The sequence below is a fragment of the Nyctibius grandis genome, chromosome 2, assembly GCF_013368605.1.
Source record: "Nyctibius grandis isolate bNycGra1 chromosome 2, bNycGra1.pri, whole genome shotgun sequence".
Classification (NCBI taxonomy): Eukaryota; Metazoa; Chordata; class Aves; order Nyctibiiformes; family Nyctibiidae; genus Nyctibius; species Nyctibius grandis.
In genome coordinates this window covers 3735880-3753664 of record NC_090659.1, presented here as the reverse complement: position 1 = coordinate 3753664, position 17785 = coordinate 3735880, and the positions used below count along the sequence as shown (strand labels likewise).

Sequence of the window (17785 nt, the reverse complement as noted above, 5' to 3'; positions counted from 1 at the left end):
AACGGAATCAACGGACTCAAGCTGATGGCATTTCTTCCCTACTTTACACAGGAACTAATTTCTTTTTTATATTTTTTAAAATAATGTATTTCTAAAAAGCATTAGGACCTACTTGGAGTCTACAAATATGCATGTTTACACATAGAAATGACATGTTATTGAACAAATTATTTTTTTCCCCCAAAGCTAAAACCAAAATTTTGTAACTTAGAATATTAATGTAAAAGAGAGAAGAACTTTATTTTTAACCTTCTCTTCCTTCTTCCTATTTTCTTCTCTCTTTTATAAAAAATGTACTGTTCCATCTTCTTATCTGAAAAAAAAAGATAGCCCACTGCTATTTTAGGAGCTTTAGTCATAAATCGTATCACCTTACTGCAATGAAAATCATACTTATGTTCCTTACAACTGCATAAATATGTTTACCTCTGCTCAAACAATACTACCTACATGCTCACCAACAAAAATCTTCCTTTATTCATAAAGCACTTAATATCAACTATGTCTTAATTTCTTTTCATAGTTTTCTCTTAGTTTAAACCAGACCAAAAACCTTTTAACATACGTTCCGTGCAGTAAAGGCCCCAAAACCCAAACACTGAAAGTAATTTTTTTGTGTGTGCTGAATAACTGTGAAGTCAACCTGAGATAGTAACTGGCAGCTCAAATAATCAGGTCATTTGGACAACATATTCACTCAATTTGGTGTAATCACATCTCATTTGGACATAAGAACACCAATATCAGAAAAGAAAGAATCCCTGAGGTCAGAATCAAGCATCCACAATCACGGTTAAAAGCTTAAATACATTAGTGCGAAAGAGTGAACAGTTCTTCAGCCACTCTTTGCACAGCTTGAATATCAACTCACTAACTTTTTTCTTTCCTAAACACTATAAAAGAGAAGACCCTTAACTAAGCAGATGCTTAACTGAAGGGTATTATGAAGAACTCATCAATAGCAGGACTTCTTTTTTTCATTTTTTTTTAAGATAGTAGTCCTTATGAACCTAATAAGTATATTACATGCTACAGTGAAGGAAAAAATCTCCAACCACAAATTGCTTTGGCAGTTTCATCTGACCTGGAGAGGTAGAAAATTCTCATCTGCTCAGATGGTGGCAATTGGTCTTACTCTGAGAATATGAGCAAGACACACAAACCTGTCACCAGCAAAGAGGTTTCTCCTTATACAGCACATCAGAGCACTTCACTCAACCTCAGTATTCATTTCAACCAATTTTTAGTGTTTCAAAGGCGAAATAAAATTCCTACAACAGAAAGGGTAAAAAACCTAACAAGCTTCTGCTTAACAGCAATAAGCCAAACAGACAATTCTGCTCTACTGTCTCCTCTTCTATTTCCAGCCTTTGATATTGCTTTGATACACTTTGATATCAGTAACAACCACACTCCATACCACCAGCAGAGTCTGGTAAATGTCTGGTACTTAGACCTGAGTTCTGTGAAGCAGCAACTCCAGCTCTACATGTTCCCTTTATGCCTTTTATATAAACCAAACATTGCACCTCTGAATTACAGTGTAGCCTTAAGTTTATTTACATAAGTGAGTGCAGTTCCAGATGACTCACTTCAGCCATCCTTGTTTGCAAATGGACTTACAGTATGTTATTTTTCTGCTGTAAAAAAAATTTGCTACTTGGGGATTTTTTCATTCTTTCATACCTCTGGAATTTCAAGGTAATTAACGGGACCTTCCAACTTCATAGGGTGAGTCCCTTACATAAATGAAATAATCTGATTCTGCCAACACTGACATACATAATAATTAAACTCACTGGGAGCTGATAAGGAGGCTGTACAGAACACTAAGGTAAATTATGTGCTAACAGAACACATGGTCAACTCCCGTTCCTAAGTATGTATACAGGTAAAGACAATACTTAGGCCAGACATCTCAACGGGGTTTTCAAAACTACTTTTTTCTCAAAAGACCACATTTCACTTTTATTCAAATAACATGGAAATAATACTGACAGCTAAGTAGAGAAAACAAAGAAAATGACCAGGTTCGCTATTAACGCAACCAAATCCCAAGTCATGATTTAGTGATTTTCTCAAAAACCAGCAGCTGTAGTGGGCTATTACCTACAAACATTGTTTTTTTGTCTCTGGTTAGATGGAAAATTTTCAAACCATCTACCATATTTTGCAAGACAAAAGAAATAAAAAGAACTCTACTTCAGGACTCTACCTCACAATATCTGGAAATTTGGGTTTATTAAAACCTACTGGTATGTGCATTTGATTTCTATCACCAGCCTTGGCTTGGCATCATTATAGTATACTGGATGTTATAAAATTCCCATTCGCTATGGTGTGCCTTGTGATACCTTCTTCAGTCACATTTAATCTAGAGGCCATTCTGTTTCTCTGGGGCATTGCCTTACAGCAATAAAATGAATACATAGCATGTATATTCATTATGTGATTATTATGTCTCTAGCTTTGGTCTTGGTTTTCTGCTCTGATACCCAAATGGTCCAACTGTCCTTTCCTACACCTCCTTTAAGTAAGTCACAGTGCCTTTCATTGACACACAAACTTGTTTCTCTTAAATCTGCACACTTTAATAGTGCCTAGTACAATCATGTCCCGATTCCTCTTGAAATGATCCCGCAGAATGTGTCATAGTGCAGAAATATCTGTGAGAACACTGATTCACAGCCTCATTTTTACCAATGCAAATTCTGATGTCGAAATTATTTATCAATTCAAAATGGCACACATCCACCTATGCCAGTCCACACACAAGGATGAAGAGAACAAAATGGATGAAAAAATACAAACATAGTTATTCAGTTTTTAAAAATCATTACAGAGTTACAATTCAATGAAAAAGGTTTGTTTAACCCACTCTCAATTTCTAATCAACTTACTTACTTCCTCCATAGATGTTCTTTCCCTGTCCAAGTCCTTTAATTAAATGCAATGGAAAGCTTAGCATTCACTCCAGATATTGTTTGGGCTAGGAAGAGACAAGTCTGAGTGAAACAGAAGCATTCATACCTAAAATTGGGATTGCTTAGTGATGTGTTTTGCTGATTCACAGAACGCTTGAGGTTGGAAGGGACCTCTGGAGGTCATCTTGTCCAATTCTCCCTGCTCAATCAGGGCTACCTAAAGCAGGTTGAACTTCCCTTTGTTGAACTTCGTGAGGTTCCTGTCAGCCCATTTCTCCAGCTTGTCAAGGTTCCTCTGGATAGCAGCACGACCCTCTGGCATATCAGCCACTCAGTTTTATGTCAGCGAACTTGCTGAGGGTGCACTCTCCTGACATGGAAGTGATCCCCTCAAACTGCAAAAGTGGGGTTTAAATCAAAAATACAAAAAAGTGCAGATACCAAAGAATCTTCCATTCTTGAGCAGTAATAATTACACACAGTCATTTTCCAAACTGCTATTTGTAAAAGAAAAAGTTATTTATTGGAATTGAAAGGCAGAGAGGCAGGGTTAACAAACCTCTTGGGACTTTCAGTCACTTTTAGTTATGAACTGAAAAAGGCTTGAATTTTTCCAAAGGCCAGTTGGGTGAAAAGATCAATTTGGTAATCCTGTTGAGGTAGGTAAAAGTACCGTTCTGCATTAAAAACTGACTAGGAGGCAAAATGAAATAGGAATAAACAGCTAGATATTGTTGACAAAAACTACATAGCAAGATGAAACAATGCTCTATATTAGGATCACTGTTTGATATATTTATTAAATGGAAAGGAAGTAACTAAAGATCATGATCCTCACTCTCTTCTCCCTTAAAAAGAATGCAAGTCGGGTACAACTATGCTTAAATTGCAGCAGAGTAAAACAAGTGCATGGAGGAAGGTAGGACAGAAAATCGGTTCATAAATTATTTTGGACCCATTTAAACATTCAAGCAACTCAGAATTTCATATAACAAAAAAAAATTAAACAAATTAGGTTCCACATAAGACAAACTGGATTATAAAACGTTCAGCCTTCCAGGTTAAAGCCTGAACAATCAGATGAGCTATATGGTAATTTGTTCATTAACCTTTACAATATATGTACCATGATCCACCTGAACCAAGAATGAAGGTAAAAATGCAAATCAGGAAGAAGACTGCCTGTTGTCAGTAAATTTTAACATTATCTATGTGCAGTTCTAAATGTCAACATCTAATCAAGCCTACTCTATTATTGATTTTCTTTCTTGTTTTCAAAATATCCATCTGTGGCACCAATTTCAATCAGCTTTTATTTCTTGAGGCACATCTCTCAAGTATAAAATACATCTATCAGACTATAGCTATTAAAAATAATTCCCTAATTTTCTCTAATATGATGGAAACGCACTAATGCTAAGGCTTCAGGACACTACTTAAAATCAAAACCACTTGTTACAAAATTAGTAAGGAAAATTATTAGTAAAGTGAATAGGCTAAGCATTACTTGAACTTTCGATGTACTGTGGCAACAACAGGTGTGCCATGAGAAAGGAACAAAATAGGAAACCAGCTACAAGCGTGATCTCCGTTCTAACTATGGTTATGGCTCATGTTACTTAACTGTCTCATCTTACAACATAGTTTTTTGCCTTTTCAACATTTTACAAACTAAAGTATTCTATGTCAAAGCCTATGTTTGACATGGACTTCTACAAAAAAATGCAAACAAAACTCTTCAAACATTTCCAAGAGCGAAACAAGAGAAAATACATTTTGCATCTTAAGAACTGTCCCGGTTTGGCCTAAACCAGGCCAATTTTCCTTTCAGTGATTTTTACTTTCAGCTAAGTCTCTTCTAAGTAACTGCACTTTCTGAAAGTAACTGCATGTTTTGCAGACAGTGTCTGCTTCCAGGACTGATAACGCTCGAAGTTTGTAGTTATCACTGAGGCACCGGTAGGGATGTTATGCAGAAAGGCTCTTGCTGTACTTAGTCTTAGAGAAACCAAGGTCACTGCTGAATTCCTCACTGCTTATGAGTGAAGAGCCGAAGGCGGGGGGGTGTCGCACCTGCAGGGAGGAGCAGACAGGGCAGGTGACCCAAAATTGACCAACGAAGGTATTCCATCCTATACACGTCATTCTCAGTATCAAGCGGGCGGATCACGAGGGTCTCGCTCTCTTTCTGCTATGGCCGGTGTTCGAAGAGGACTCCGTCTGTTTTCCTGCTGCCCCCGATCCCGATCCGTGCATCCCTGAATCCAGCTCTCGACCGTCGCTAGGCCCAGCCTGGGCCTTCCCGGAGCCTGCCCTGCAGTGGCGGTGGTGACGTGGTTGACTTCAGGGGAGCTCGATCTTGGTTTTGTATATATATTTGTATATATTTGATTATTTCTATTATTATTATTATTATACTCTTTTTCATAATTATTAAAACTGTTTTAACTTTCCAACCCGGAAGTCTCTCTCCCTTTTCCCTTTCCCTTTCGGGGGAGGGAGGGTTAACAGAGAGCATCTGCCACAGCTTTAATAGCCGGCCCAGCTTTAAACAGTGACAGAACACTAGCATTTCTGTGATTTAAAGCATCTCCATAGACATCCACTGATATCCTTTGCTATTAGTTCACACTTACCTGAACTGAACATGTTCACTACAGCAATTTGAAATTTTGGCACTGGCAAAGCTAATCTATGCTTAGTGCATTCCATCCTTAACAGACTCCTTGTATCCATTTGAGCATGCTGATACTGTTACCACAGAGTAACTAAGCATACTCTGTGCTAAGATTGTGAGGCTGCACAAGATGGTCCTTTCACTGTATATTCTGGTTTCCGAGTCAACAAGTACAGAAAGCTTTCATCTGTATTCTCTCCTCTCATTCAGAGCTCAGAGAGAGTGGAAGAACAAGGAAGACAAACATCCCAAATCAAATGCAGCAAAATGAGGAATGGAATCATGAAGAACAAAAAAAAAAAAAAAAAAAGGAAACTGACAGAAGGCACCCAGCAGAAGAATAAGGTTAAGAAACGTAAAAAGGGGAAAGAAAGGAAAGGACAACCAAAGTGATAAAAAGAGCCACAGAATTGGACCAGAATGACCATTAGAGCTCTTATGCAACCTAGAGAGGACAACCCTGGTGTGTAAGCTAAAAATGAGCTTATTTTACTTGCAAGTTTCAAAATTCCTTTGTGCTTAATATAATCTACTGGTAAGGTGCACACCTTCATTACCATCTAACACTTATGCCATGGAAGATGGCACCTCTCTTGTCTTAAGTAATTCAGATCATTTAGTAGAGGATTACACTGTCAATCTAAATAAACCATCATCGTATGTGAATGATACGTGAAGAGGGAGAGAAAAAAATGAACTTTTTAAAATATAAAAATTGCAGTAGGAAAGGAAATTTTGTACTAACTACATTTTTACACTAATGAGATTAGCAAGTCCAACACTTAAAAGTTAGAAAAAGCCAGAACTGAAGTAGTCACTATGGCTCACAGTCTACATCAAAGATAGCTGGTTCCCAAGACTGGGACTCAAACAGTGCCACAAGCCAGCTGGCCAAGGCTTCTGCTGCGGGATTAAGGCTTTGATTTCAGGAAGGCTGTTAAGAGACCAAGTACACAAAATGGCAAGAACGCTTCAGATCTTTAATTTGTGTGGTACAAATCCACTTCATCTGCATTCAACATTTTGATAAACTGCGTTTTGCTATATCATGGATTTTTAAAACACAAACAAAATGTTCCTAGCAGAGAACAACTTAGTTATGTACAGGAAGAAAAAGATAACAATGAGTTTATCTGAAGACTACACTGAAAACCAAGGTGTTATATCTACCTCTGACACCTACCTCTGAGCAGAGGAAAAACTAATTCCTTGGAATATGCAGTGATTGTCACAAACTGGTCACCTAAGCTAAGAGCTTTGGCCGTTAACTCTTCTCCTTAGTTCAGCGGCTATAAAGACATAGAAAGCTTCCTCAAAAGAATATTGGGAAGAATAACAGTTTTGAAGAGATTCAACACTGAAAAAATAACTCTGCAGGCACCCTAATGTTTGCACGGAGCCATGTATTAATGCCAACAAGAAATGTTAGACTCCTTCCAACCACTAGCATTCATTTCTCTACACTAGATGAGATGCCCTTTAGATAGCCTATAGAAAAATGGCGTATATGATAATATCATTATATTCATCTGCATCAAGAGGAAGCATTAACATGACATGGAACACCATTTGATGTCCTGGTTGATTTTTACAATCCCAGATTCCTTCAGAAGCTGTTTTTATACAATACCTCTCTCTAGTAGACCTTTTTTCTTTCTGCAGTGTACATAATTGTTCCTCTTCCTTTGAATAAAACACACCTTTATCGCTTCCAATATATACCATTTTACAAAGGCAAATTCTTACCCTTAGCACAAGACGTTTCTCTATATTTCCTTAAAAAGCAAATTAAGCTAATTATTTCGGAAATGCTTGGTCTAGAAATCTGTAATTTAATGATGATTTTTATCATATACCAAAATCACAGGGTAAACATTCCTACTGTTGTCTCAGCAGCAAGAGACTGGGTTTCCATTGCATCTGATAGCAGTCTGAGTGCAAGTTTGGCTGAGAAGCTCATGTGCGCCCCACCTCTCATCATATTTCTTCATTCCTAAATACTAACAGTATTCATATTTACCTAAATTAAATGTTCCTCTACAAAACAAAGTCCAATAAACTGAATGACTAAATCTAATATAACCCTCTGAGTGGGTGTTCCTGCTGTATCATTCTGGCATGTAAGTGTTTAGGAACTTCAGCAACAGAAACAACAGCAATCTAACAGAGACAAATGTTTTACATTTTCCTTACTTTCTCCTTCAAATATCTTCAGCAGCCAGACACAACAGAGTATGAAGGACTACACAATTTTATATGGTCCCATTTTGTTTAGCAGAAAGTGCTGGATTCAAACCACGTTTTGAAATATGAAACCCTCATCCAAATGCTTTTCATGCAATCAATTTCCAGCCACAAAGAATGGAAGCACTACAGAAACAATGGCTAGGTCTCCTTTCATATTTTTTTAATATGTTCAAAATATATTTGAACAATTTAGCAGAATTTTTCCTTTAGAATTTGATTTTAAACCAGCAGCTGGAACCCACTGGGAAAACTGGCCTAGGAAATTTCGGAGAGATAATCACTTTCACCAAGATTAAAATGCTAGTGCATTATTTTACAGAATGCTTTCTAATTCATACTTTTATTCCTTTATTTTAAGCTAAGAAGCAATCTGCAGCCAGAGAATACAAATTACAGCAGCAAGTACACTCTAACCAAGGGTCCCCAGCCAAGACAAATCACTCATTACATGCATCAATGATACTGTTCGCTATATGTGACTTTTCCCCTTTTGTTCTAGGTGCAGAAGCCATTAAATGGATTGAAATGGTAGAGCTCCCAGTAAATATACCTTTTACTATGTCCTCATTCTGTGTGTGTACCTTCACAGTGGTTTCTTGCAGATGGTGCCTGCTGCCCACCTTTCTTTTTGCATAGAAGTGACACAGCACTGATTTTATTCTAAGCTAAAACCTGTATAATTTCAAAAACCTGTTGGCATGAACGAACGCTGTATTACAAATGCAGTTAATATACCTTTATATTAAAATCTTCACTCTGGCTTGCTATGCTTATGTTAGTGCTTCTCACATAAGTATTGCCTGAGCTATCCAACAGAGCTGCACTGACCTGTGAGGAGCTGCTCTGTATCCAGCCCTCATTAATCTGGTATTACTCTTTTTGGAGAACCTGTCAGCAAACAGCAGACACCTCTGAAGACTGGCTGGAATGCAGTCAACTTAGAACAAATAAAACCACCTCTCTTAAAAGGAAAAAACTCTATCAGCTTCTTACAAATCTACCTAAACAGAAACCAAGAATTTCTATTAAAATAAAGAGTATTACACCTTTAAATACTTATTTTTTTCTAGAGACTTCAGATAGAATGTTAAAGTATGAACAGTTACAACACAGGGACAGTGGAAGAAGCAAAAAGGAAAGCGGGTGAAAGGAGAGAAGAAAGACCTTTTCCATTCTCATGCTGGGACTGTTTTGTACCAGCTGGTGCAAGGAAGAGATCCGTGGATAGAGGCCAGCCCTGGTCACACATCTTCCCCTACTGCAGCATCCCAGAGAGTGTGTGGGCTTCTCTGTTGCACCAGCCCCCCTAAACCCCCATGTTTTCCAGAAGAGTATTTCAAGCAACATTAACAACACAGTTAAGGAAATTTTAAGGGTCATGAAGCTGGCAACGAAGTGAATGAAGCATGGCCTTCTCTGGTGGGTAATATGAACAAAATGAGGGTTTAATCTTTCCTCAGAATTTCAGTTTGACTCCTCCCTTGCACAGAGATAAACCACAGTAACACAGAATTTTGAAACAAGGTGTGGGGCTTGGCAGAGAAGTGCATGTAGGGGAGTTACAGCTAAAAGGTTGAAAACATTGGGATCATTTAAAAACAGATCTTATAATATCCTATTCCTTACAGATTTTCAGAGAATAGGAAAAACATTCAAATCTAAAGTTCTTTATTTTGATTCACCTTGTTTCAAGTCTGTTTGATGTTCATACAGTTTATTCTACATTGTGTTGTATTGTAATTTTGTAATAATGAAGTGTTTCTAGGGTTTTGAATCAAGATTTCAGAAGTGTTGTTAAACGTGAATTTCGCCTTTTTATATTTAGAGACAAAATACATTTTAAATCCTCAGATTATTCTACAGAAAGGAAATTTTCTTTTCAATCTAGATATAATTTCCTCATAAAATAAATGTTTTTGAATTTTAAAAACCTGACCCTACTGGACCATCAAAAGAAATGTCAGTCAAGAATATTAGAGCATTTTTTTAATTTAGTCTTAGTTTAAAGATCGAAACACCCCTACTTTCTTTAAATACACACAATAATTATTGGGGCTTCATGTGTTTATAATGTGAATAGATTCATAAAACAAAGTATTTGCTGGTTTAAAGGTTGAGGCATACTATGACATGCTGTAAAACAGTTGTTTAAAGAGCAGAAAACTATTTGTAGAGTATCATCTACTGGGGGGGAACACATGCATTTTTTGGGTAGAGGTTTTTTATTATCTATAAAAGTATCTAAAGCATCATAAAAATACCTGATTGATTAAAATTAATAAAACTAATTATTAAATTATCACCATTATCAAGGTGTTCAGCATCTTTGTGGGGTTTTTTATAGGATGATAGAATTTAGTCCAAATGCAGAGATCCAAGACAATAAGTGATAGAAATGCTAACATACAGAAGTATTTCGTTGTGGGTGAGAATTAAATCAGCAAAAAAACGCTTAGGGGTTTTTATTTTGGGTTGTTGTTTTTAATACAACGGATTAGCAAGCTTCAGATATCCATATAAAACGTACAGTTGATTTAAAGCCAAGATTTGTCTCTGAGCTGTGTTCTGTAACACATTAAAATTAGTACTTATGTTACAAATGGATGCTGGATTATTTGAAGTGACTTCTCTTTAATGCCTTCCTATTTTGAACGGACTTGTTCTTAGACATGGGAATGATCAACAGCCTACATATACAAAAAAAAAAGGTGTTGCAAGACTGATAATGAAAGCACACTTGGAACTAGCATAAGGATTGCTGGCATAAGCAGTAGACTGGAAGACTTAACTAAGGGGATTACAAGACAAATGAACCAGCTGAAGATAATGCCACTGTTAAATTTTACAGGTTTTTGTATTGTCTGGAAATATTCTGGCAACATTACAACAGAAGACAAAGTGATGATTACATTGAGGAATAAGTACAGAAATGGAAAGAAGTGTTCACAAATGCATTTTAAAAGCCCTAAAAATAATAATTAAAAAAAATATATAGAACTTTAGGTTTTTAACAGGTTATACAAGCCTATTCCAAGTAAGAAAAAACAAACATTACTAGAAAAAAATCCTGAGTTTTACACAAGTTGCCAAGATAGTTCACAAAATCAAAAATGATAAGGAAGTGGCACTCAACAATTAGAAAGTAATCTAAGAGAAAGGTCTGTGGAATCATTTTTTCATTAAGTTCAGTAAGTTGATTTGTATAGACCAGAAAGAAATCCCGCAAATAATTTCACATTTTTATCATGTAAGAGAAATCTTCTTTTCAGTAGTAATTCCCAGGTCCAATATCTTATCATAAAGATTGGCATAGCATTTACAAGTTCAAAATCAACTTCAAAACCAAATAGATAGGTTTTTGTTGACCTCTCCTGCATGATAACACGGTTCCTGGAGGTCAGGATAGATTTTGGACAAATAATTCATTTCCCTACTTGCCTATTTCCATAGTATTTACCATTCTCTTTTTCTGACACAGAGTTCAGCTTGTTAACAAGCATAACAAACAAAAGGCCAGCCTTTTCTTCCTGTCAATGCCAAGTTAGAGAAATACAGTGATTCTTACACAGACAGCTGGAATAAGAATATATCCTAACATAGCTATGCTGTATGGGGATATAAGAACAATAAAATGCTTCTCGTATTACACATGCGTATCATTTTCTAAATATCACTTACCAGTTAAAGGAGATTTTTAAACGCTAGGCTTTTCATTTAAAAAAAAATTTAGCCAACAAATTGGATGTTAACTTACTCTATATCTTCCTGACAAAAAGTTTACTGAACTTTCAGACTTTTCTAAAATTCTCAAGTGAAAAGTCCAACATCAGATACCATAAACAGACCCTCAAGTAGAGTTCAGATCTAAGTAATTATATCTAAAAATATGTATCTTGAAACATGGAGAAGATTTCCAGAAGAAAAAACACGAAATTTTCTGCATGCTTTTTCCTTTTCTCATTTGCAAACTAGTTGACTTGCCAAAAGAAGTGTTGTCTGGCCAAAAATTAACTGTTAAATTCGTAGGAGGATAAGAATGGTCATTCTGGATCAAACCCAAGGTATATCTGGTCCAATACTGAAGGCCAGTTTGAGAGCAGCCAGCAGCAGACGCTTTGAAAAGGACCTCAGAAGAGCAGGCAGATGCGGGACCACTGCTCTCTAACTGTCAACTATTCTCTTCAGCTACTTTTTCCATACTTCCTTATAACATTTAGTGTAAATTTTGACTTGCCTCCATTCTCAACAAGGAGAAGTTGTATACTTTCGGAAACAATTTAGTTCCTCTGTGGTGTTTTCACACCCTCAAATTACATAAGAACTACTGTACTGACTTGGGTTTATACTATATCTGCTTAAGCTATACAATTTTTAATATTTCCATACCAATCATTCTCATTTGTCCAAAACAAATCAACAAAATATCCAAACAGCACTCAGTACTGCCAAACACAACACCAGGAATATATCATGAAGCAGTAATCGCAAATCTGTTCATCTCATACTTATGGCATACAAATCAAGGCTTTTGGGTAACACGTCATCTCATGCATATCTACAACTGCAGAGGTTCCAAAGTCTTCATTAGCACTCAAGCCCACATGGATGTGGGACATAGGGGTAAAAACATTTTTAAAAATTTCTTAATAGCTTGAAACTAAAATATGAGTTTGCTCATGACTTTATCTACACACTTTGAAGGGAATGACACACTTTTACTTCAATGGTTTTGTTTATTTAAATTTCTAATTTTTCTGTAATGATGTAAATGCTCACAAAAAATACCAGGTGGACAACTGAACAACAGAATCCACCAGGGTGAGTGCAATACAGGCAGCAACACAGTCTTCTTCACAGCACCTTAAGTCCTCAAAGTAAGAGAGATCCTCCAGCAGTGAAACATCAGTCTCATTCAGAGAGAAGTTCAGTCTCTACAGATACTTAGTCCTTGGTCTCCTTATTGCTAGAGGAAAATTTTGAGTGCTATATTCAGAAACAGTGCTTATCTGAGATGCATTGCACTTATGTAAAAATAAATAAGTGAATAAAAATCAGCCAACTTCTTTGGACTAATGAATAACTCAAGGTCATTAGTAATCTGAGACTTTAATACCAGAATCAAAAAGCTTTATTACTTATTTTGAGCTACCCAATTTACATCAAGTGTAATTCTTGTGAAAATAAAGGCTATACAAATTTCAGAACTGACATTCAACATTATTTCTTACTTCAATTTTTTCTGTTAGAGGAAGAAAATGAATGCAGGTGCCTTTTAGAAGGAAGCATAAAAAGACCAACCTTGCATAACCTGACAAAATGTATCAATACCTGGTAACTGAAAAAGCAACAACTTCCTTTTACAGCTCACTGATAGACATGACACATTATAAACTCCGCAAGTCCTATAGTTTACTTGAGAAATTGTCTGGTGACACGTAATGGCAGATACAGTTTGAAAGAAGACAGGATACAAAAATTCTGTTCTGGCAACCAAACAACAAACCTACAACACAGGCTGAAATCTTGCATAATAATGCAACTTGTTCATAACTGGATGCCATGGACAACTAATGAAAATTTAGATGAACATTCAAGCACTCACCCTGCACCATTAATTGAGGGTTATGTTTCAATTCAGTTCTGTTTCAGACTGCAGTGGTACACTGCTCCTATGCAGCCCCATGGCCTTGCCTACCTACAGCATTTTTCTCAGCAGTAAAAACTAGCCCTTGGCATGGTCATAATTTGTTTTTGAACTTACCACTCCATTAAGATGAATGAGTAAGTTCACTTCCCTGTCAATAGTATTGTTTGTGCCTGCCTTGCTACAGATAATGTAAGGCACCACACATTGATTTACTGGGTAAAGAATGACAACCTAAGAGTCTTGGAACTATATAAAAATATATCTCTTTCTTTCTGTTTGAGGAAAACAAAAAGATTAATCCCAACATAGCAATAACAATAACTTGTAAGACTGGAGTATATTAATTCTCTGAAAACCCCTCTTTAATAACAGGAAATAAACCATTAAGAATGAAGGGGAAGGGCTGTCTGTTTACTGAGTCAGATTAATAAACTTACTCCCCTTCCACCTTTTTCCCCTAAACAATCAAGAAACCCAAACAAAACACTCCTCTGCAATTTCCTATTAATGCTGGTATGTTTGTAAATACAAAATAGAAGATCAAATAGATCAGGTAGTAAAACCAAGCTAAGTTATAATTATTATAATTAGTGAAAATCCAACTGCAATTATTGCAAACATGTTTCCATTCTGAAAATATCACCTTATGAAAATTTAAGAGATTGTTTTTTCACAGTTAACCACACAAGATTTCAAAAAATTCTTCACAGCTGGGATTCCACATATTAGTAACTAGCATTTTAAACTTACACATGTGTTTACACAATGGGCAACTTCTTTATTGTACTCATTTTCTTTAATCCAATTCCTGGATTTAGAGAAAGTTATCATTAAAAGTAGACTCTTTCGGCAGCATTTTATTAATCAGGTGGGGTGTGTGCTTTGAAGCACGTGTATTAATTCAGTAAATTTTCAGTTCACGTGTGTTTCGTTGAGTTACACTTATTATTTGACTTCTGTAGTACAATGACAGTACTAAAGATAAGACATCGCTCGCTTTATTGGAAGTTTTGAAACAAGGTGCAGAAAGATAAGTTATTGAGAAGCCAGGTAATTCATCAGTACTCTGTGCAGACAATACCTCAATACCTGAACTTGTTGGGAAAAAGTTATGTCAACATCAAAAAAACCACTTGATCCTTGACAGACTTTTCTTTGGGCTAAACTGTTTTGGTAACTATTTTCCCCATTTTTCACCTGCTTTTAGAACACTACTTAAATATTACTAATATAACCCCAGGAATATTAAATACCAGTTTAGAAACCTAATCTAACTTGTATTACTTAACAAAAATTCTTTACCTTTGGTGCATATAGTCTATCTTGGTTATTCCATCACACATGTGAACAGATTTTTTTAAACCGCATTCGTGTCTCTTGTTAGGCCTTGCAGTAATGTAGCAGACATTAGCCTGCACTAACGAGAGTGACATAAAAGGAAAACAGTGTTGTGCTACTGTGAAAACCTGATGTCTCTTAGGAGAGATCAAAGGGCAAAATCTAATACAGCATTGATATGACTGTATGTTACACAATTACAAACTGAAATCTTTCATCACATTTAGTGTAGAAGAGGTAAAGGAATAATACTAAGCTTGGAATGTCCCTGCCATAACTTACCCGGATTGCTTAGGGTATTTATGGCCATACTACCATATTTTCCTATTTTCTAGATATTTTATTCTCTCTTCTTACTGTTACCCATATAGACACAACGAACACTGAAATTGGATTGTAAAACATAAGTGTGAAAATATATGAACTATACATGTGATAGTACACCACGACTAAAACCAGTTTGTTTTCTCTGATCATTACTTTCCACCACAGCCATTTTCGGCACTCCTTTCAATAACAGCAGGTAAAACAATTTCTGTCAGAAGCAACATTTAGAGCTACCCTTCAGTTCCCATATTTTCACTCATGTCACACTAAAATCCCATAACACGAAAACTAAATCATACAAAAATAATATTAAAAGTAGGGAAGACTCTCCTAATATAGGAATAGACGCATTCTACATCCTCCACAACTTAAGTAGAGAGATGTAACAGTTAAGGAAATGCTCTGCTCTATCCAGATGCTCGATAACATCTAACATGATGTTTCACAATCCATTATGGGATTTTTTTTCAGTTCCTAACAAAATTTAATACCCTCTGGCTGTGCTATGCCTTTTTATTTTTATTTTTCTAAATAGGATGATTCCCTCTTTAATCTAGAGGCATTTTTCTTAAACGCACACATTAAAACCTAAAGAATTAAACTACTGTCTTCAGTAAGACCTGATGAGCATGCACCTGTGACAAACACTTTAAATGTGATTTTTTTTCGCGCAATCAGACCGTAGCACGTAAAAATTAGGTGTTAAGGACAGGCAGGCACCTTTGAACAGTTCGCTGACGAGCAGCAATCTCTCTTAACGCGCAGCCAGCTCTCTCAAACCCATTCTGAAGACGCTTTGCGTTCGGCAGGAGTGAAGTAAACCTTACAACCACATCTCAAGTAAAAAGATGCCACCCCACCATCTCACCGGGAGGTAACCTTCAGTTACCTGCTGTTCAGTAGCTCAGTCACAACCCCCGGCGGCTGGGGGTGACTGCGGAGAGCCCGCGGGCGCCCCGCTAGCCCCGGCGTTATTTCCCCGTCCCCGGCGCCGCTCGGCGGGGGACGGCACCTCGCCCCTCCCGGGACGCCGCCCGGGGAGCGGGGTAGGCAGAAGAGCCCCCCGCTTCCCTCTCGCCAAACACCCAACTTTTGCGGGGTCGCGGTCCCTTTGCCCCCTCAGCGGCCGGGAGAGGCCGAGCTACCGAGAGGGGCCGGCGGGAGCACCGCGCTCGGCGCCCCAACACCCCGCTTCCCCGGGCCGGGCGGCGCCGGCGCTGTCGGGCGCAGGTGCGGGCCCCCTCCCCGCCGGCCCCTCGCACCCCGCGGCCACCGGAAAGTTGGCGGGAGCCCGCCCGCACCGCCCGGACCCGCGGCCGCCCTTACCGTGGTTACTGGCGACGTGACCGGCGGCGGGGCGCGCTGTCAGCAGGGGGAGGAAGAGGCCGACTCTCCAGAGCAATCCCCTCACCTCACAACACCCCATGGCTGGTGCCCGCCGAGCGCCCCACGTCCTCGGCCCGCCGAGGCTCCCCGTCCTCCTTCAGGCCAGCGGGGAACGCCGCCCGCGGAGCCCCTGCCCGCCGCCCCGGCGGGGTCCGGTGCTGCCCGGCGGGCTGCGCTGCCTGCACTGCCGCCGAGGGCTGCACGGGCCGGGGCGGGCGCATCCACCAGCGGGGTCCCGGGGCAGGGCGGCGGCCCGGAGGGGGCGCCGGGAGCCCTCCGCTGCCGCCAGGGGCGGCGGCGCTGGGAGAGCTCCGGCAACTTCGAGGCGGCGGCGGGGTGGTCGCGCCCCGCTCCCTCCGCCGGCTCCGGCCGGTGACAGCTTCAGCCCCGCAGAAGCGCCCCCAGCAGCTTCAGCAGCCTCCTCCGCGGGAGCAGCCTCCTCCCCCGTCCGCGCCGCACGGCCCCCCGCATCCCCGGCCGGAGGCAGCGCCGAGGGGCTTCAGTTTCCCACGGTGGAGGGTCCAGCTCCCGCCGCCAAGCTCCTGAGGCGGGAGCGGCAGAAGGGCCGGGCGCCTCCTCACGCTCCCGAAGGCATCAAGGAAACTTGCGGGGCGGCATCCCCGACCCCTCGCCGCCGTCCCCGGCTCTGCCGCTCGCCCCTCTCAGTCTCTCTCTCTCCCCCTCAGCCGTGGAGCAATCAGAAATCAGGCGGCTCCGGTGTGATGCTCGCTGCTCCCTCCCGGTTTGCGTGCCGCGCAGCCGGCTGCAGTTTTTTTGGTGCCGCCGCTCCCCTGCCGCCCGCAGAGCGATCGCCCCCTCCGGCCCGGCACCGCTGCGCCCAGCCCGGCCCGGCCCCGCGCCGGGTCCGCCGGGAGGCCAGCCCGGCCCTGCGCCGGGGGCGCTCCAGCACTGCGCCCCGCGGGGGGGGGGGGGGCGCAGGGGAGGGAGAGCCCTTGGAGCAGCGGCCCCTCCTCACCGCCCTCCTGAGGGGAGCGGGGGTGTGCGGTGCGGGGCGTGCGTGAGGCCGGCGAAGAGAAGCGCCCCCTCTCCTCCCCTCGCCGCTGCCGGCAGCCCGCAGGTCACATGCGGCTGGTTCAGCGCTAGAGGGGGGTAGTTGACAAGGAAAGGGGGAAAAAAACCCACCCAGCCCGGCCGGTGCGCTCCGCTCGGGAAGGGCCGCGGCGGCGGCGGCAGCAGCAGTGGGGCTTTGCAGCTGCCGCCGTTTAAAGGCGCGCGGGG

At 40.3% G+C, this 17785-nt stretch overlaps 1 protein-coding gene across 1 annotated transcript in view; it reads right to left on the bottom strand.

Annotated features, from left to right (window-relative positions):
* EPHA6 (EPH receptor A6) overlaps nt 1-16586 on the bottom strand; it is a 524520-nt gene extending 507934 nt beyond the window's left edge. The window contains exon 1 of the mRNA XM_068395269.1: nt 16487-16586. Within this exon, the coding sequence (XP_068251370.1) occupies nt 16487-16586 (100 nt within the window). The remainder of the gene's footprint in view (nt 1-16486) is intronic.
* Between the last annotated feature and the right edge of the window lie 1199 nt (nt 16587-17785).